The sequence below is a fragment of the Mustela nigripes genome, chromosome 6 (genome assembly GCF_022355385.1).
Source record: "Mustela nigripes isolate SB6536 chromosome 6, MUSNIG.SB6536, whole genome shotgun sequence".
Classification (NCBI taxonomy): Eukaryota; Metazoa; Chordata; class Mammalia; order Carnivora; family Mustelidae; genus Mustela; species Mustela nigripes.
The window spans coordinates 123682358-123704159 of NC_081562.1; the positions used below are offsets into that span (position 1 = coordinate 123682358).

Below are 21802 nucleotides of genomic sequence, written 5' to 3' on the forward strand. Positions count from 1 at the left end.
GCAGCAGAGGGAGATGGAGAAACAGAAACAGATTCTTCACTGAGCAGGGAGCCCACTGTGGGTCTCCATCTCAGGACACTGGGATCATGACCTGTGCTGAAGACAGATGTTTAACCGACTGAGTCACTCAGGTCGTCCACAGATAACATTAAAAAAAAAAAAAAAAGATTTATTTATTTGAGAAAGAAAGAGAAGGTGAGGGCCGGAGGGAGAGGCAGTGAGAATCTCAAGCAAACTCTGTGCTGAGATCATGACCTGAGGTGAAACCAAGAGTCAGATGCTCAACCTCTACTACACCACTGAGGAGCCCCTCAGAAAAGATTGGAATGAGTAACACAACCAGCTGTAAATTAGTGGACCTGTTTAGAAAATGGCCTTGATAATTTGGGAGTTACCCTAATAGATTTTTTTTTTTTAGATTATTTATTTATTTATTTGACAGAGAGAGATGACAAGCAGGCAGAGAGGCAGGCAGAGAGAGGGGAGGAAGCAGGCTCCCTGCTGAGCAGAGAGCCCGATGCGGGGCTCGATCCCAGGACTCCGGATCATGACCTGAGCCGAAGGCAGCGGCTTAACCCACTGAGCCACCCAGGCGCCCCCCTAATAGATTTTTTGTATGTATGATGAGAATTAGTGTAAGTTGTTTCAAGTTTAACCAAAACCCTTTTTTCGGAATGTACTCTGCCCCCTCCTATATAAAAATTATTAAAGATGCATTTGGCTGTAGTTAATAAAAAAGAACTGAGGGGGCACCTGGGTGGCTCAGTGGGTTAAAGCCTCTGCCTTCGGCTCAGGTCATGATCCCAGGGTCTTGGGATCGAGCCCTGCATAGGGCTTTCTGCTCGGCGGGGAGCCTGCTTCCTCCTCTCTCTCTGCTTGCCTCTCTGCCTACCGGTGATCTGTCTGTCAAATAAATAAATAAAATCTTTAAAAAAAAAAAAAAAAGAACTGAGGCTTAAACAATATGAACATATATTATTTTATATGAAAAGAAATTCCAAAGTTGGGTTATTCCAGGGTTGACTAATTCTTTAGCTTAGTATTATCAAAGATTCAAGTTCTTGCTCTTTTCCCTTTTCTGTTTGATGGGATGGTAGTGAGGTGGTATGACTAGCCTTACTTTTAGTTTCCTGAAGTCTGCAAGATTGTTACAGTAAAAATGTTACATGGTGATTGTAGAACATTTGGAAATTCCACAGAATAATGAAGATGAAAACAGAAATTGTTATATATAATCCTGATGTAATCATAAGTAATGCTGGTGTATCTCCTCTCCATATCTGGTTAGTTTGCATAGGTATTTAATTATACCAAGCAAAATTAGGTCACACTGGGGCGCCTGGGTGGCTCAGTGGGTTAAAGCCTCTGCCTTCGGCTCAGGTCATGATCCCAGAGTCCTGGGATCGAGCCCCACGTCGGGCTCTCTGCTCCGCAAGGAGCCTGCTTCCTCCTCTCTCTCTGCCTGCCTCTCTGCCTTCTTGTGATTTCTGTCTGTCAAATAAATAAATAAAATCTTTAAAAAAAAAAAAATTAGGTCACACTATATGTGAAGATATGTGTTTTTCTTTTTTCCATTAAGAGTATATAAACAGAATTTTCTTAGTAAAAATAATCTCATTATTGAAATGATGATCATTGAAAAAATCAAATATAGAAAAAAATAAAGAATATTAAAAATCACCTATATCTCATTATCCAGGGATATCTGTCTACTTTGTGTGAGTGTGTGTGTGTGTATAACTGTGATATAATATGCCAATATTATACTAATTTTAGTACTATACTATTACTAAAACAACTGAATATAGGCAGGGCTGCTGATGGCAGTGGTTTGAGTCAGCACACCAGGCAAGGAATAACAACCAGATGAGATGATTGCTGAAGGCAAATGGAATATGTGGTAGATAGTGGAAGAACATTATAAATACTAGCTATGACCTCATGAACAGTTACAGAATGAAAACTCTAGTATTTATGAGTATTTGTTCTGTACCTTAAACTTTGTGTATGTATTAAGCAATTCTTTTTCTCCTCTCTCCCCACCTCTCTTATATTTAGCTTTAGGTGTGTTAATAGTGGGTTAACTTAATATTTCAGGATTTAAGGATATCAAAGGGGAAGTACAACTCAGCCAGCTAGAAAAGAAATGAACATTACTTAAGAGAGTAGACTTTGTATTCTCTTCTGGGGAGATAGAATCATTTTGGTTGTTAGAGGATGAGTGTATCATGTTAGACTAAAGCATGTTTTTGCTATTAACTTTCTTCAGAGGTTAAATATGATGAAAGAGGTTTGTACATATACCATATTGACAGAGGGTACTGTGGTGATTCGTATTCTTTCAGTTTACTTAAGTAGAAACTATGTATCTTATAGTTTATAGTAGGGTTCCTTTCCTGTATGGTCATGGGTTAAAATTGGCTAAGAGAATTTGTGTGAGCAACATTTATTAACCTCTAAAGGTTTTTGTGGTTAGATGTAGTAAGAGGCACAGAGGTGTTGGTGGGTTCCAGCTTGACTTCGGTCTCCTTTGCTCTGCATGTAGCTCTTTTTCCTGGTGGTTGACATTTGGTCAGCAGTGGCATCAGGCCCCTCAGCTGATAGAGACCTGCAGAAGCCTGGCTTCCCAGATCTCCCCGGGAGCATTTCCTTGCAACCCCATTCTCCAGCTGGGTGTGTTTGGTTTCTCAAATTGATTGATGACTTTCTGATCCTTCTGCTTCCCTTATGGACTATCTCAGCTTTCCCACCTGTTTCTATAATTGTGTAAGGTGAAATTCTATAATTAATTCTTTTAGTCTTAGTGGCTTGCTTCCCAGTTTGAACCCTGACTTAACACACTTTACTTGTTGGTAAATATCGGTCACTTTTATTGACTACATAGCATTCAGTATAGGAATTTTTTTTTAATCACCTGTCATTAGTCATTTAGATTAGTTCTCTTTTTTTCCCCCTGTGATTATAAACAGAGATGGTTGGACATCCATAAACATAAGTGTTCTGTTTTTGCTTTTGTTTTTTTGGTTTTGTTTTGTTTTGTTTTTGTACTTGAACTTTTATTTTTTGGGGGCAAATTCCTAGAACTGAAGAATATATGCATTTTAAAGAATTGTTATACATGTTGTCCTGTTGGACCCTCCAGCAGTATGTGAAAGTGCTTGGCCAACGTACACTCCTTTTTTTTTTTTTTTTTTAAGATTTTATTTATTTATTTGACAGAGATTACAAGTAGGCAAAGAGGCAGTCAGAGAGAGGAGGAAGCAGGCTCCCTGCTGAGCAGAGAGCCCGATGTGGGGCTCGATCCTAGGACCCTGGGATCATGACCTGAGCCGAAGGCAGAGGCTTTAACAAACACTGAGCCACCTAGGCACCCCCCAACGTACACTCTTGATCACAGTGGCTCTTTCAGCTGAATTCTTTTTTAAGTTTCTATTTTAATTCGTTAATTAATATACACCTATAATATTAGTTTTAGGCATATAATATAGTGATTCAACACTTCCATACAACAGCCAGTGCTCATCACAAGTGCACTTCTTGGGGCACTTCAGTGGCTTAGTCAGTTGAGCATTCTCCCCATGGTTTTGGCTCAGGTGATGATCTTAGGGTGGTGGGATTGAGCCCTGCGTCGCGTTCCATGCTTATTGCCGAGCTGGCCTGAAATTCTCTCCTTTTCCCTTTCCCGCCTTCTCTGCCCCACTCTCCCCTCCTACACGTGGTCTTTCTCTAAAATAAATGAAATCTTCAAAGAAAAAAAAAAGTGCCTGTTACCTTTTTAAACCCTCTCCCCACTCACCACCCCTCTCAGTGTAATTCTTTTAAGAAAGAAGATCATATGATTAGTTAACATGGATTTAATGGAAGGAAGCTAGTGTCTTGAACCTAAGCATGGAATATATTCTGTTAATAGTACTTAAGTGTGTAACTAATTTTGTGTTTAAATGTAGTTCCTCTTGGGGTATCTGAGTGGCTCAGTTGGTTAAGCTGCTACTTCAGTTTGAATCATGATCCCAAGGTCCTAAAATCGAACCCTTCTCCATGGAGCCTCCTCCTCTCTCTCCCCTGCTGTGCTCTCTTGTGCTCATTCTCTTTCTCTCTCTCAAATAAATAAAATCTTTAAAAAAAGTAGTTGCTCTTTTGAAAACTGGGTTCTTACAGTTCTTCCATTAAGCCTGTTTTTAAAAATGTCTTTTTTTTTTTTTTTAAGATTTTATTTATTTGACAGAGCATAAGCAAGGGTAGTGAGACTTTTGCTGGAAGCTAGATTTTGCTGGAAGCTCATTGGCCTGTTCACAGTTGCTTAAGTGGGAGATGGTAGGAGGAGCTGTTCTAAAGCTTACAATAACTAGGTTTCAACTTGAATTGTTATGCAAACAGTTTGTTCTTTTTGCTGGATATTTGCCATAACCTGGTAGGATTTCTTTTTATTTTTCACTTTTTTTGAAATGGGAATTGTGTTGGAGAAAATTATATCCTTTCAGTGCTAGCTGGGTATTGAGTATATGCATACCCTAATCCTCATGACTCCATGCTTAATAGGTTTATTTGTCAGTATGAACCAGCATTTGGCCTGTGTGCTCTTTTCCTCCCTTCATCCTCTCATTCCTCTACACAAAATGATTATGGATTCCTCCTGGAAAGTTCTCGGGTCTCAAACCAACCAAACCTTAGGTTGGCCTTCAGCAAAGTAGATGTTTTGTGTACTTTATGGTATGTAAAACTCTTCCTGTTATAGGTGTTAACACTTGAGATTTTAAATTCTTCCTATTAGCATTAACATTTTTTTTTTTTTAAGGGCCCTTAGAAGGCTCCTTGCTCAGCGGGGAGTCTACTTCTCCTTCTCCCTCTGCCCCTTTACCCTGCTGTTGCTCTCTCTGTAACAAATGAATGAATAAAATCTTTAAGAGGAAAAAAAAAATACAGGGCCCCTAGACTAAGAAGGGTTTCTTATATACTATATATATAATCAATTCTAAGAAACTTCCTCCTCACCCCTTCATTTTAACATTTCTGAAATTGGGATGCATTTTACAATTAAAAAGCTGTCAGCCAGAGGAGTAGTCCTCGTACTTGTGTGAACTTGGTTGTTTTTGCTGGGGGTTTATCTTGGTTATTACAACCTGTTAACAGATCATTTATGGACCATTTGAGGAGAGAATAGAGTCCTGGGTTTTGCCTTAAGACAGTTTTGGGAGGTGACACCTTCTGGTAAGATTAAGTTAGCACTAGCATCAAAATGTACAGAATTGGTGTCAGGAGCTTGGAAGAAAATTCTGGAAATAATGATAGAGCCTTACCTTAAAAGATACAATGTCAACTGCAGTGGAAAGTTCACAGCACCACTTAATAGTATTCCTGCCACTTGATTTAATCAGAATCTAGTCATAAGGAAATAATCAGACAAATCCAGGTTATAGGACTTCCTGTAAGACAGCTGGTTTGTTTTTTTAAAAATTATTATTATTTATATAATTATAAAAAAGTTTTATTTATTTGAGAAAGAGAGTTCATGAGTACAAGCAGGGAGAGGGACAGAGGGACAGAAAGAATCTCAAGCAGACTCCCAGGGTAGAGCCCAGTAACCTGAGACAAAACCAAGAGTTGGATGCCAAACCAAATGCCCCAGTTGGTTTGGAATTTTTTTTTTTTTTTAAGATTTTATTTATTTATTTGACAGAGAGAGAGATCACAAGTAGGCAGAGAGGCAGGCAGAGAGAGAGAGAGAGAGGAGGAAGCAGGCTCCCCGCTGAGCAAAGAGCCTGATGCAGGGCTCGATCCCAGGACCCTGAGATCATGGCCGGAGCCAAATGCAGAAGCTTTAGCCCACTGAGCCACCCAGGTGCACTGGTTTGGATTTTTAAGATAATATCTGTGTTTTGAACATGAAAAATAGGGTTGAAGGGTAAGGTTATTTTAGTTTTAAGGAAACTAGGTAGACATGACAATAGTTTTGAAAAATCTTTGGGTAGATTTTGAATCATACAAATGATACAGAGTTTTTTTGGGGAGATGCCTGGGTGGCTTAGTTGGTTAAACATGCGACTCTTGATTTGACTCAGGTCATGATCTTGAGGTTTTGGGATTAAGCCCTGTGTTGTGCTCTGTGCTCAGTGGGAATTGGCTGCTGCTTCTTCTCCTCACCTGCTTGTATACCCTTTCCTGCTCTCAAATAAATAAAACCTTAAAAAAACAAACAAACAAAACAAAAAACCCTCTCCTTCTCCCCTCTGCCTCTCTCCCCCCTTAAAAAAGGGTTTTTTCTTTTTGTTTGTTTGTTTCTGGAATTTGGATAACTTTGAATATGAATTTTCTAGCTGATTTTATTACTTTATGATTAACACTGACATAAAGTGACCATCTAGATAAGTATGAAAAAATATTTCCTGTAATTATAAGGTAATTTAATTCTTTGTAAGAAAGCATTCTGACACAGTTGGCAGGTTTTTTCTTAGTGTTACATAAAAGTGGTGCATCTAACTGTAGCTAGTTTGTTAGAGTCACTGAAATAGAGTATTTTTTTTGTAGATTTAGGTTGTTTTTTTAATGGATTGTCATGAAATTGCTTCCATAAAGTAATTGGAAAAGCCTTATATAAACTTATAAAATACTCTGTTGGAAAAATACTGACTTTGAAAAAGTTTCTGGGAGGTTTGGATTAGAGGTCATTTTAAAGTTATTAAAAGAAAAAAAAGTTACTAAAAGATAGGATGTGACATTTCTAGAAAGGGGGGAAAAAGATAAAGACACAAAAGCAAGATAGCAGAAAACTTTTTTTTTTTTTAAGATTTTATTTATTTATTTGACAGACAGAGACCACAAGTAGGCAGAGAGGCAGGCAGAGAGAGAGGAGGAAGCAGGCTCCCCGCTGAGCAGAGAGCCAGATGGTGGGGCTCGATCCCAGGACCCCGGGACCATGGCCCAAGCCTAAGGCAGAGGCCCAACCACTGAGCCACCCAGGCGCCCCAGCAGAAAACTTTTTTTGAAAGCACATGAGAACCCCCTATTTGTTACCTAAGTAGGGTCATTAAGCCACTTGCAGTTAGGGTGGAGAGAAGTTACTGTTTTTCAAAGAAATCAAACTTTCTTTAAGCCCTCTTGGCAGACTTTAAGGAAGGGTAAGAAAGAGAATATTGTAATTCAAATCATATTGTTTTTTTGAAGTGTTATACTAGTGTATGTTCTGCGTCCGGGCTCCATTTTCCATACAGGACATCTTTTAATAAAGTAGGGCCCTAACTTAGAATACCACTTTTTTTTAAAAAATATTTTATTTATTTATTTGACAGACAGAGATAACAAGTAGGCAGAGAGGCAGGAAGAGAGAGGGGAAGGGGAAGGGAAGCAGGCTCTCTGCCGATCAGAGAGCCTGATGCGGGGCTCGATCCCAGGACCCTGGGGTCATGACCTGAGCCAGAGGCAGAAGCTTTAACCCACTGAGCCACCCAGGTGCCCCTAGAATGGCACTTTTAATGTTAGCCTATAGGTTGATATTTGGAGCTTAATTATATAGCTAAAATGTTATTATAAAGAGTTGGAAGAAAATGATTAATTTTATTGAACTTGTAAAATGTATAAATAAGCACATTTAATGAGTCAGCAGTGCCTACTGTTTGAGGAAAACAGATTTAAGGTAGAGCTAGATGAAAATGACAGTATTGAAATTTGTTATTTCCTATGACTAAAATTGTCTATTAAAAAGGTATATAATTTTTAAGATACTTTTTTAAAAATTAAAGATCTTTTATTATTTTTAAGTAATCACTACATCTAATGTGGGACTCGAACTTAACACCCTGAGGACAAGAGTTGTATGCTTCACTGACTGAGCCAGCCAGGTGCCCCTTTTTAATTTATTTTTTTAAATTTTAAGTGGGCTCCATGCCCAACACAGGGCTCAAACTTATGACTCTGAGATCAAGAGTCACTCTCTCTACTGACTGAGCCAGACAGGCGGTCCAAGATGCTTTCTAAGAAAAACATTCTGAGTTTATTTAAAAAAAAAAAGTGAAAATTAATTTTTAATGTATTCCAGATATAAAATTTTGCAGGGGCGTGTGGCTGGCTTAGTCAGTGGAGCATGCGAGTCTTTTTTTTTTTTAAGATTTTATTTATTTGACAGAGATCACAAGTAGGCGGAGAAGCAGGCAGAGAGAGAAAGAGGAGGAAGCAGGCTCCGTGAGGCGGGGGAGGCGGGGCTCGATACCAGGACCCTGGGATCATGATCTGAGCCAAAGGCAGAGGCTTTAACCCACTGAGCCATCCAGGTGCCTCAAGCATGTGAGTCTTGATCTCAGGGTGCTGAGTTGAAGCCCCATGTTGGGTGTGGAGCCGGTATTAAAATTAAAACAATTTTTGCAGCCTTATAAAACCAAGTAAAATGTAAATTTTTTAAATGTGGGGGCGGGCAAAGGGGGCCAAGGGAAAAGAGAGAATCTTAAGTAAGCTCCATGCCCCAGTGTGGAACCTGATGCAGCGCTTGATCTCACAACCCTGAGATCATGAGCTGAGCTGAAACCAAGAGTTGGATGCTGAACTGAGTGAGCCATCCAGGGGCCCCTATAATGTGAATTTATAAAACTAAATATGATATTTACTGAAGTTGAAAGACAAGTATATGGGATTATCATATTATTCTTTCTACTTGTGTATACTTTACTATTCAGGGGGAAAGGTAGGCAATATTTATTCATAAGTAACTGTACATGTTTTCCTCTGAATGCCTTCAACTACTAAATAATGCCATCTCTTGTTTGGTCATTTAGAAGAAATTAGATTAGATTTTTTTTTTTTTTAAACAGGGCTTAATACGTTGATGCCTTCATTAAAATCAGGTTCTTAATATTAGAGGATTTAAAATGAGGCGATAGGCAACAAACAGGTTACTGCCAAAACCATGAAGCTATTGAAAACTGTTTTTTGAAAAAGATGCTAAGGAAGATTAGCACATAGAGAAATGCTCATGGTATATTTAATGAAAAAAAGCAGGACATTAACTGTAGGATATAATGTCAGTTTTTACATTCTTCATACAAACACATACTGGAGAGACTTGGAAGAAATTACACTAACATGTTAACATGTTCTATTTGAATGATAGGACCATGATATTTTTTTTCATTTAAAATTTTCTCTTTCTGTATTCTTTTATTAAAAAGCAGGCAAAATTTTAAAAAAGTATATAATACTTGTTTTCATTTAAAATGCATTAGTTGTGGTATCTGGTAGCTCAGCTGGTTAAGCGTCTTCCTTTGGCTCAGGTTGTGATCCCAGAGTCTTGGGATTGAGCCCTGAGTCAGGCTCCCTGTTCAGCAGGGGGTCTGCTTCTCCCTCTGTCCCTGCCTACCCCTGCTCATTCTCATTCTCCCTCTCTCTCATGGTGCGCACACTATCTTTCTCTCAAATAAATAAATCTTTAAAAAAAAAATAAAAGTGCATTAGTTTTTTTTTTTTTTTTTAAGATTTTACTTATTTATTTGACAGAGATCACAAGTAGGCAGAGAAGCAGGCAGAGAGAGAGGAGGAAGCAGGCTCCCCACGGAGCGGACAGCCCAATGCGGGGCTTGATCCCAGGACCCTGGGACCATGACCCGAGCCGAAGGCAGAGGCTTTAACCCACTGAGTCACTCAGGCGCCCCAAGAGTGCATTAGTTTTTAAGCATAGTTCTGACCAGGATGTTCTCTGTCTCTTTAAGATTCAAGTATTTACATGAGATAGAGAAAAAAGATTATTCCTCTGGTAAGAGATGAAGAAGGTTGAGAGAATGAGGGAAAGGAAATATTGTTAAAGGTAAATGTATAGATATGAGAGAGATTGCTTATAGCTAGTAATTTACACTTAAGGGAGTGGAAAAATAAAGATCACTCTGCCTTTGTAGACACCTTGAAGGGCAAGAAAAGGACTTACAAGTATAGATATTTTATAGAAATGTTCTTGGGGTGCCAGGTGGCTCAGTCGGGTAAGCATCTGTCTTCAGCTCAGGTCGTGATTCCAGAGTCCTAGGATCAAGCCCTGCGGCAGCCTTCCTGCTCAGCAGGGAGTCTGCTTCTCTGTATCCCTCTGCCTCTCACCCGGGCACCCCCCCCCCCCCCCCCCCCCCCCCCCCCCACCCCCACACCCCCGTCCCCTCCCCCCCCCCCCCCCCAAAAAAAAAAAAAAAAAAAAAAAAAAAAAAAAAAAAAAAAAAAAAAAAAAAAGAAAGAAAGAAAGAAAGAAAGAAAGAAAGAAAGAAAGAAAGAAAATGTTCTTTACTCCAGCTAGCAGATCCTGACTCAGTAAAGCTTCCTTTCCACAGGTAGAGGAGGAAAGAGGACGACAGCTAGTTTTATGTATGGGCTGTTCATAAAATTCAGTTATCTAAGGAATTTCCTGTTTAGTTCTTGGCTACATTGTTTATTTTGAGTTTAGCTCTTTTAAATAAGTAACTTTTTCTTTTAAAGCTGCACATGTAGATTTCCATTTTAAGCAGACTTCATCAATGGCATAAGGCAGGGTTGGCAAATGGGTTTCCTATCCCATGTCAACTCCTGGAGTGATTAGTTAAGAGTTTTTAGACTTTACAGAGAAGACTGCTATAATTAACAATATCTGTTTTAGCTCCTTGGAGAAATGCTGGCTATTTGTCTTTTAGTTTATAATCCATTTTGTATGACCTTGGAACATACTAAAGCTGTTGGTAGTGATTCAGTTAAAGTATTAAAAAAAAAAGGAGGGAGACTAACTATTGGATACTAAACTTACAGACTGAAATAAACAACAGCAGCAATTCTTGTGTAGACTTTACTTTTAAATTCAGTGGCCTGTAGAGGAAAATAATAACTGTTTTCAGTAAAGTAGCTGCAATCTACATGTGGGTATTGGGCACTTTCTAAAATGTGGCTAGTGTGAATTTTTAAATTTCACTTAGTTTTAGTTATTTTAAGTATAAATTAAAAATGGAAACTGTAAAATATTTTCTGTTTAACGTAACTCAGTTGTTTTGGTAGGACTACATTTTACTTCAAGAATTGCATTGGAACGTTCATGGGAGGTTTTATTCCTGGGCCTGTAAGTGGCACCCATTTCAACTCTATCATTCCATTGACAATATTTAGGTTTATGACCATGTGATTAGGGAAGCTGGAAAATAAAGTATAATTCTATGCTCTAGAGGAAGGGCGACTAGATTTTAGTGCAAAGCTAGTCTTTCCTAGTCTTGTGAAAGAAAAGTGCAACGTGTAGACTAAAAACAAAAGGCAGATGAAACTCTAAAATTTAGTGGATGACTGAAAATAACAAGGTATCACTCCAGATTAAATCTGCTTAATTTGGTAAATATACTAAGAGTAGAAGTACTTCATTAGGTTCATAAAGGGCATATACCTTCAAAAAAGTCAGATGCCCAGAAAACCAATTCAGTAAAGCAAGAAAAAGTAGAAGGTATACAGATTGGAAAGTAAGAAGTAAAATCATCTTTAATGATTGTCTCTGTATATAATAGCCCAAGAAATCTACAAAAAAGCAACTGCAACAAATAATATAGCAGTGTTGCAGGATTACAAGGTCAGTATTCAAAGATCAGTTGTACTTCTATAAGGTTGCAGTTGCAATTGAAATGATAAAAACTACCATTCGTGAGAGCATCAAAAATATGGGGGCGCCTGGGTGGCTCAGTGGTTAAGCCTCTGCCTTCAGCTCAGGTCATGATCCCAGGGTCCTGGGATCGAGTCCCACATCGGGCTCCCTGCTCAGCCGGGAAGCCTCCCCCCCCCCCCACCTGCCTCTCTGCCTACTTGTGATCTCTGTCTGTCAAATAAATAAATAAAATCTTTAAAAAAAAATATGAAATATATAGGGATAAGTTTAACAAAATGTTTGCAGTTGGTACACAAAAACTTTAAAGATTTTATTTATTTAATTGACAGAGATCACAAGTAGGCAGAGAGGCAGGCAGAGAGAGAGGAGGAAGCAGGCTCTCCATGGAGCAGAGAGCCCAATGTGGGGCTCTATCCCAGGGCCCTGGGATCATGACCTCAGCCAAAGGCAGAGGCTTTAATAAACTACTGAGCCACCCAGGCGCCCCAGTACACAAAAACTTTAAACTCTCTCAGCAATTAGGTCTTTAGACCTAAATAATAGGAGTGGGTTATTGTGTTCACAACTGGAAGATGCAGTATTGTTAAATGGCAGTTTTCTCCAAATTGATTTATAGATTCAGTGTAATTCCACTCAAATTTTCAGCAGGCTCTTCTGTGGAAGTTGACAAACTGATTCTAAAATTACATGAAAGTGCAAAAAAACTTAAAAATATCTAAAACAATCTTGAAAAAGAAAAATCTGGGGGACTTCCAACTACTGGTCTTCAAGAGTTACTCAAGGGGGACCCTGGGTGGCTCAGTTGGTTAAGTGTCTTGCCGTTCAGCTCAGGTCATGATCTCAGGGTCCTAGGATTGAGCCCAGCATCAGGCTGCCTGCTTGGCTGGAAGCTTGCTTCTCTCTCTCCCACTTCCTCTGCTTGTGTTCCCTCTCTCACTGTCTCTCTCTCTCTCTCTCTCTGTCGAATAAACAAATAAAATCTTAAAAAAGAAAAGAAGGTGTTAACTAAATCTACAGTAATCAATTCAGTATAGTACTAGATGAGGATCATCCATTTAACAATGGAACCCAAAAAAGAGCCCTGAAATGACCCACTTCTCTGCAGTCAATTGATTTTTGAATAAGTGCCAAGACAATTCATTGAAGAAAAGGATAATTTGGGGTGGCTCAGTCATTGGACATCTGCCTTTGGCTCAGCTCACCATCCCAGGGTCCTGGGATCAAGCCCTGCATGGGGCTCCCTGCTCAGTGGGAGGCCTGCTTCTCCCTCTCCTACTCTTACTGCTTGTGCTCTCTCTCTTGCTATCTCTGTCAAATAAATAAAATCTTTTAAAAAGTAGTTTCAGGGATTTTTTTCCTCTTTGAATTATGGTTGTCTTTTTTTTTTTTTTAAGATTTTATTTATTCATTTGACAGACAGAGATCACAAGTAGGCAGAGAAGCAGACAGAGAGAGAGGAGGAAGCAGGCTTCCTGCTGAGCAGAGAGCCCGATGCTGGATCCCAGGACCCTGGGATCATGACCTGAACCGAAGGCAGAGGCCTTAACCCACTGAGTCACCCAGGCGCCCCCGAATTATGGTTGTTTTAAAGATAAATCCGATTAAGAATGAACAATGAAGAGGCAACTGGGTGGCTCAGTCAGTAAGTGTCCAGCTCTTGATTTTTGCTCAGGTTATGACCTCAGGGTGGTGAGATGAGCCCCTCATTGCTCCACACTGGGTGTGGAGCCTGCTTAATTTTCTCTCCCGCTTTCTCCTCTGCCCCTCCCTGACCCCCTCAAAAAAAAAAATGAACAATCAAATTACTGTGCTTTGATGTCCCTTTTTATTTCCCCTTTGGTTAAGCCACTAATTGGATATGCAGGCCCATTTGATTAATTTTATATTTAATTTTGGGTAATTTTTAAAATTTAATTTTGTTGTATAATTGTATAAATTATTTACATAGTTCTAAAAACAAATCTATAATAAAACAAGGTATGTTTAAAGAATGTTAGCTATGCTCCCTCCAACCTGTTTAACCCTACATTTTACATGTAATTATTTTTTAGTTCTTACTTTTTTAAAGAAGTTATTTATCCATTAGCACATGAGTGAGGGGGAGGGACTGAGGGAGAGAGAAGCAGACTCCCTGTTGAGGAGGGAGCTGGATGTCGGCCTTGGTACCAGGGCCATGAGATCATGACCTGAGCTGAATGCTTAATTGACTGAGCCACCTGGGTGCCCCTAAATGTAATTATTATTATTATTATTTTTAAAGATTTTATTTATTTATTTGAGAGAGAGACAGTGAGAGAGAGCGTGAGCGAGGAGAAGGTCAGAGGGAGAAGCAGACTCCCCATGGAGCTGGGAGCCCGATGCGGGACTCCAGGATCATGACCTGAGCTGAAGGCAGTGGTCCAACCAACTGAGCCATCCAGGTGCCCCTGCATTTCCTTTTTTAAAGTGAATCAGGTTGAATATTTTTTCAAATGGTTAAAAATGATTGTATTGCCTTTTTTGTGAACTGTTAGACCTCTTTTTTCTTTATTGATTCTTGGTCTTTTTCGTTTTTAGATTATATATTAATGATATTTACCCTTTATTTGTGATCCCCCTACATAGAGTTTATCACTTTTTTTGGAACTTTATTCTGAGCTTTGCTTTGAACTTTGCCTCTGAACTTTTCTCACCACCTGAATTCTGAGTTATGTACAGGACTTTGGGAAGAATGGTAGTAAAGGTTTGCTTTATAAATTTCACAGTAGTTTTTGTGGAAATGAGAGATGTGGTTATAATGGATAACAGGGAGGTTGGAGTTCTGATGTTGATGAATGTAAACAGGAATATAAGATGGAATGGATTTAATCTCTCATTGTTGGTAGGTGTTGGGATTTTTTGTTAACATTTGTTAAGTAGAGCCTCGGATGGTGAGCCAAGGTTCAATAAAAAGACTGCAAGGGATGGGGCGCCTGGGTGGCTCAGTGGGTTAAGCCGCTGCCTTCGGCTCGGGTCATGATCTCAGGGTCCTGGGATCGAGTCCCGCATCGGGCTCTCTGCTCAGCAGGGAGCCTGCTTCCTCCTCTCTCTCCCTGCCTTCCTCTCTGCCTACTTGTGATCTCTCTCTGTCGAATAAATAAATAAAATCTTTAAAAAAAAAAAAAAGACTGCAAGGGAAAGTGGAATAGAGAAGTTTATTACTCACAGGTCCTAGGGTACACAGTGTGATGTCTCCAGGTGACACGGGGAGTTCAGTGCAGGGTGTAGGCAGGCAGTGAGCAACAGGACTTGGGGGTACATGCTTTCATTAGGGTCCTCAGGTACAGCGCTCTGGGTTTTCCAGGCTAATTCTGTATTGGCTTGTTCAAACCAAAAACTATAAATAGGGATTTGATAAGCTCCAAGGTGGTCTTATTTAAGGGGCACAAAAGGGGAAGGAGCTGAGAGACTGGAGAGATTGTTTATCACAAGGGGGTTTTGGGGAATCATATCTGGAACTTACATTTACTTGTGACCTTGAGGGCTGTTATCTAGAGCGTGCACTTGTGGGAGGAGGTAGTGTCAATTGAAGGCCCCTGTAGGCCTCCTTAGCCACACAAAGTGGATGCTGAGGCAGCAGTAGTACAGAGTGGTTTAGCTGAAGTCTCAACAGTGGGTTGGGAGCTTGGGGCCGGCATAAGGTTCTAAAGATGTAATGTGATAAATTGGTTTGAGAGGCTTTAGGTGACTCAGAGCCAACTGTAATGTATGCCTCTGATGACAGGCACTTGGTGGCTCCTTTGGTGGACCTCAGTGGATTGGCCACTCAAGAGACAGTGGGTCCCACCAGGCAGATTTCTGCTATGGCCTCAGCAGTGTCCTGAAACTATCATCAGACTTACCTGATAAGTTTTTTTATTTTATTGGGTCTTTCCATTAAAAAAAATATAATTGTAACTTTGCCTTTCTAAAGAATATCTGTTTAATGAACATTAACATAAGTAAGTATTTTTTTGTTGTTGTTCTTATTTTCAGGCTGCCGACAAGAGAAAAGCTTTAGAAGAGACCAAAGCCTACACAACCCAGTCCCTAGCTAGTGTTGCTTATCAGATAAATGCATTGGCTAACAATGTCCTCCAATTGCTGGATATCCAAGCCTCTCAGCTTCGGAGAATGGAATCTTCCATCAATCATATCTCACAGGTAATAGCTTGTAAAAGGCTTTACATTCACATTTAAGCAACTGGCAGAATAGAAGTCACATAGTCAAAGAAGTAGATGCCTAGAAATATGGATTCTTTTACTCATCTTAATGACTGTAGTTATTTTAGGTTCAGCTTTGAGTTCAGTATACCTACTCTTCTTTTTTTTTTTAATTTTTTGTTTTTGTGATAAAATAAACATAACATGAAATTTATCATTTTAACCATTTTTTTTTTCAGTGTATAGATCATTGGTATTAAATGTATTCATACTGTTGTATAACCATTACCAGATATCCTACTGTTAAAGCCTTTTTTTGAGGTAAAATAAATTGCACATAATTAAAGCATACAATTTTACAGATTTTGATACACATACTATCCCGGAGACCATAATCACATTCAAGATAATGAACATACCTCACCCCCCAATTTTTCAGCCTTCTTTGTTATCCTACCTTTCTATCGCCTGTTCTCAGATTCTCCATCACTGTGGATTAGTTTGTATTTTCTAGAATTTTATATAAATAGAATTATATGCTATATACTGTTTTTCTGTCTTTTTCAGCATAATTATTTTGAGATTAATCCATGTTATTATGTGTAAAAATATTTCACTTTTTTATTGCTGAGTACTACTCCATTGCTACACTTTTTAAAAAACATCCATTGACATGTTGATGAACATCTGGATTGTTTTGGGGTTTTGTCTATTACAGATAAACGTCTGTGAACATTTGTGTACAAGTCTTTATGTGGCCGTATGTTTTTATCTCTCTTGGGTAAATTAAATACCTCTTGAGTGGAATGGTAGATAGGGTACGTGGTAGATGTCTGTTTAACTTTATAACTAACTCTATGCCTGAATTATTTTCCAAAATGACTATACCATTACATCTTCCTTCACTTCTCCCCCCAGCACTTCTTTGGAAAAGTGTCTGTTGAATTGATTCTTGTTACCTTTTAAATGTTTGTTAGAATTCACCAGTGAAGCCATTGGGCCTGGGATTTTTTCCTGGCAGGGTGGTTTTAGCACCCTGTTTAGACATTATGTTTCATGTCTTTAGTAGATACAGGGCTGTTCTCTTTATCTGTTTCTTCTTGAGTAAGCTTTGTAGTTTTCCAGGAATTTGGCCATTTCACCTATGTTGTTACATTTATTTGCATAAGAGTGTTAATTACATTCCCTTATTCTTTTAATATTTGAAGAATCTATAGTGATGTCATGTGTCTCATTCTTGATATTCTTAATTGGTGTCTTTTCTCCTTTTAAATGATTAGTATGGCTAGTTCATCAGTTTTATTGATCTTCTAAATAAAATCCTCAGCCTTTGTTTTCATTAATTTTCTGTACTGTTCTTCTGTTCTACTGTATTGACTTTTATTTTTGTAGTTGATTATTTCATCTTTCCCTTTCCTTGGAATTAACTTACTTATTTTATACTTTCTTAAAGTAAAAACTGAGGTCTGAGAGCCTTTATCTTTTCTTTATTACAGGTGTTTTAGGTCTGTAATTTTCCCTTGAAATAGTGTGTTATCTATATCTCAAATTTAGGTATGTTGTACTTTCATTTTCATTCAGCTTGAAATAATCCCAATTTTCCTTTTTGGTTTCTTCTCTGGCCTAGGGGCTACTTGGAAATATTTCAAGATTTTCAAAGGATCTCTCTGCTGTAGACTTCTAATTTAAATCTGCGGTAGTAAGAAAATACTATATGATATGACTCCTTTCAACTTTATTATAAATTGTTTTATAACCCAGAATGTAGTCCCTCTTGGTAAATGTTTTGTGTGCACTTGAGAAGAATGTATATTTTTGTTGCAGTTGGATGGACTGTTCTGTAAACTCATCAGGTCAAGTTGGTTGATAATATTGTTCAGTTCTTCTGTGTCCATGCTGATTTTCTTTCTTCTTGTTTTAATTGTTGAGGAAGGTATGTTGTATCTCTGACTCTAGTTTTTTATGTATTCTATTTCTCTTTGAATTTTTATAATTTTTAATGTATTTTGGAGCTATGTTATTAACATAATACTCTACATGTTTAGGTTTGTAAGTACTGTTGATAGACTTATCATTACAAAAATACTTTTTTTAAATCATTGTTAAACCCTAGGTTTGACTAAGTAGGCAGATGTTGTTTGTCCAGGCACTGGGAAGGTGGAGTAAGTTTCTGCAGCAGAGGTGCTAACTGGGTCAATTCTCTGAGTTCTCACACTTTCAGTTCTCAGGGGCACTTAACATCCAAAATTATTGAGAATGCAAGGGTTTTTGGTTTATATGGGAAGATCTACCAGTATTAAATCAGAAATTAAAACTTAAATTTTAAAGTACTTATTAACTTACTTAACAATAAACACAGCCATTACATGTTCATGCAGATAACATTTTAATTAAAAATAACTTATCAAAGCAAAAAGATTTGTGAGAAGAGTGGTATTGTTTTTACATTTCTGCAAATCTTTTTAATGTTTTGTTTAGTAAAAGACAACTGGATTCTCATCCTGTTTTTGCATTTAATCTATTGTGATTTGTTCTTTTGGTTGAAATATTTGAAGAAAGTCTGGCTTTTCACAGATACATAGTTAGGAAAGGCAGAATGTTGGGGACCCTGGGAATTTTGGACCATAGTTGGAGAACCATTGCATTATAGGGTTATTATAGTTTAGTCTGTGGTATGTATTCTCAATGTCATTTACTGGTCATTATGCTTCCATTAAAAAAACAATCTCCCAAATTTGTCATGTATCTTCACCTATAGTTTTTTCTGGCTCTTTGTTGTACAATTCTTTGTCCATCCTTACTGACTTTAGTGTTACTTTTGGTGAACTTATCCATAATATTATAGGATTTCTGCTGATCCCTAATGTCCTGTTGGTATTTATTGTAGGTTTCCTTCACCAGTTTCTTAAAGGTATTTCATGAGTTTTAAGATTAAACATGCTTTTCTTTGGCACTTGTTATCAGCTGAATTGTGTTCCCCCAGAATGAGTATGTTGAAGTCCTAATTTCTAGTACCTCAGAATGTGACTGTTTTTGGAGATAGGGCTTTTAAAGAAGTAATTATGTTAGAATGGGATTACTGTGTGGGCCCTTATCCACTAGGGTTGGTGTCCTTTTTTTTTTTTTTTTTTTTAAAGATTTTATTTATTTGAGAGAGGGAGAGAACCAGCGAGTGGAGTGGGGAGAGGAGCAGAAGGAGAGAGAACCCGGAGCAGACTGTGCTGAGCAGGGAGCCCAGCTCGGGGGCTTGGTCCCAAGACCATGAGATCATGACCTGAGCAGAAACCAAGAGTTGGACGGTCAACCAACTGAGACAGCCAGGTGCCCCTGATTGTTGTCCTTATAAGAGGAGATGATTAGGACATAGACACACACAGAAGAAAGACCATGTGAAGACACGGAGAAGAGGGTCTTTTACAAGTCAAGGACATAGTCTTTTAGAACCCTGCTGACATGTTGATCTTAGATTTCTAGCCTCCAGAATCATGAGAAAATTAATTTTTGTTGTTTAAACCTTCCAGTTATAGTACTTTGTTATGGCAGCCTGTTATGATGGTCTTGGCTAAGAATGCCTTAGACTCTTACCCAGGCCTGTACTTACTCACTTCAAGCCCCAGAGACAATCCCACTACTGCCACTGGGGCCCTTGTTTTGGCTGGACTAGCTCTTATGGCTCTTACTGATTTAGGACCACCTCCTAAAACCAATGAAAACAAGATGTATTATTTATAGGTCTTGAAGACTAAATGGGGCTCTCCAGGGCCACATAAAGGCTGTATATCAAGGTTGCAAGTAGAGAGGGAGGGAGGGAGGGAGGGAGGGAGCATGAACCTGTTGTAAGGTCAGAGGGTGGGGTGTGCTAGGGTTTTGCGGGTTCAGTCTGTTGGTGATATCCAGGATCATGACTGTTGATGAATATAAAGTGTCAGAGTGGGAAATAGGATACAGAAGGAAAAAAATGGAGTCACTCAAGCAGTTAGTTACCTAGGTTACTGAAAGCTTTTTGAAAGGCGAATGTCATGGATGGGGGTAACCTGGTTTCTTATCTAGTTGTTTTGCTAGTAGCTATCCAGTATAGCTAGTAATATGTGTATTTGAGATGGATGTGTTTGGAATGGATGCCTCACCAATCAAAAGCTTAATGCCACACACTTAGAGTAGATAACTGTAGCAAACTCCTCTACTACGCATGGGTCATCTTTAGTATTATCATGTCTATATTTTTTGTTAGCTATTAAGGATTTTAAACTGTTAATCAGAACCTGAACCAATAGGTGGAAAGATACAGTGCAGATTGTTGAGTGTCATTTAAAATGAAAAGGCATGAAAATAAAAAAGTAAAAAATAAATAAATGAGAAAGTATGATATATTGAGTTAGCACCCAATGGCTGGGAGCATTCAGTAATACTCATAAGATTGGCTGATGTACCATGGGAAAAAATATATTAAGAATTCTAATAGATTTATATTTCAGAATTCTAATGGATTTATATATTCATCTGACATTTCTAAGATGAACCACATGGTACTAAGCTGAGTAATAGTCCTCAAAGGAATCCACGTCTTAATCCCTAGAAATATGTTACTTTATATGACAGGACTTTGAGGATGTAAGTTAAAGATCTTGAGCTGGGGAGATTATCCTGCATTATCCAGGTATGTTATAAATGTGATCATGTATGTCCTTAGAAGAGGGAGGGAGAGGGATGCCTGCATGGCTCTGTTGGTTGGGCGTCTGACTCTTGATTTTTTTTTGGGTCACAATCTCGATCACTTGTGAGATCAAGCTTCCATTGGGCTCTGTTCTGGGCTTGGAGCCTGCTTGGGATTCTCTTTCTCACTCCCTCTGACACCACCCTCCTACTCCCAGCACACTTGGGCTTATCCTCTGTCTTTAAAAATAAAAAAAGAGGCAGAAGAGCATTTGACATAGAAGAGTAGAAATCAAAATGGTCATATATAAGAACAGACATTAGAATGATGTGGTGACAAGCCCAGTAATACCAGAAGCTGGAAAAAGCAAGGAAAAAGATTCTCCCTTAAAACTTTCCAAGGGAGCATGGTCCTTTGGACACTTTCAGTTAGTTCTATAAAATCCAGTTTGGGTTTCTGGCCTCTAGAACTGTAATTGAATACATTTCTGTTGTTTTAAGCCACTAAGTTTTTAGTAGTTTGTTACAGCAGCATTAGATAACTAATACATATGATAAAATAAATCAGTTCTGAATATGGTATGACTTTATATTTGTGTAAGTCTTTGGTAGAGATAGTTTGTCATCTTCATAATATGGATTAAAACTGTATTTTTATTTTATTTTTTTAAAAAGATTTTATTTATTTGACGGAGATCACAAGTAGGCAGAGAGGCAGGCAGAGAGAAGGAGGGGAAGGGAAGCAGGCTCCCTGCTGAGCAGAGAGTGTGTGATATGGGTCTCGATCCCAGGACCCTAAGGTCATGACCTGAGCCGAAAGCAGAGGCTTGAACCCACTGAGCCACCCAGGTGCCCCAAAATTGTTTTGTTTTTTTTTTAAAGCTTTTATTTATTTATTTGACAGAGACACAGTGAGAGAGGGAACACAAACAAGCAGGGGGAGTGTGAGAGGGAGAGGGGAAAGCAGGCTTCCCACTGAGCAGGGAGCCTGATGTAGGGCTCCATCCCAGGACTCCAGGATCATGACCGGAGCTGAAGGCACATGCCTAATGATGGAGCCACCCAGGTGCCCTAAAATTGTATTTTTTAAGGGGTATTACAAAATTGTATGATATCTTAAAATCATGAGGAAAATAAGAGAAATTCCTCAATCTTCCTGCCAAAGTTCTATTATGAAATAATAGAATAATAATCTTCACCTTTGTTATTTTAAGGCTGGTATATAATCTAACTGTTCCTAACTTTCCTCCATTTTTCTTTTACATATTAAGATTCAACAGTCAAATATTTTAGGGTACGTTTCTTCATCTCCTCTTTGGATGGAGGACATCTTTTATTAATGGAGTTTAATGAGACAGTCTTCCTTTTAATAGTCATTACAAGATAGGTTTATAGAGGAACAAGCTATAGTGAATG

The 21802-nt window shown here is 38.6% G+C and overlaps 1 protein-coding gene across 8 annotated transcripts in view; it reads left to right on the forward strand.

Moving 5' to 3' along the window:
• Positions 1-21802, forward strand: part of ABI1 (abl interactor 1) — a 116973-nt gene that overhangs the window by 30978 nt on the left and 64193 nt on the right. For all 8 annotated transcript variants that reach the window (XM_059404143.1, XM_059404144.1, XM_059404141.1 and 5 more), the window contains exon 2: positions 15566-15733. In XM_059404143.1, the coding sequence (XP_059260126.1) occupies positions 15566-15733 (168 nt within the window). The remainder of the gene's footprint in view (positions 1-15565; positions 15734-21802) is intronic.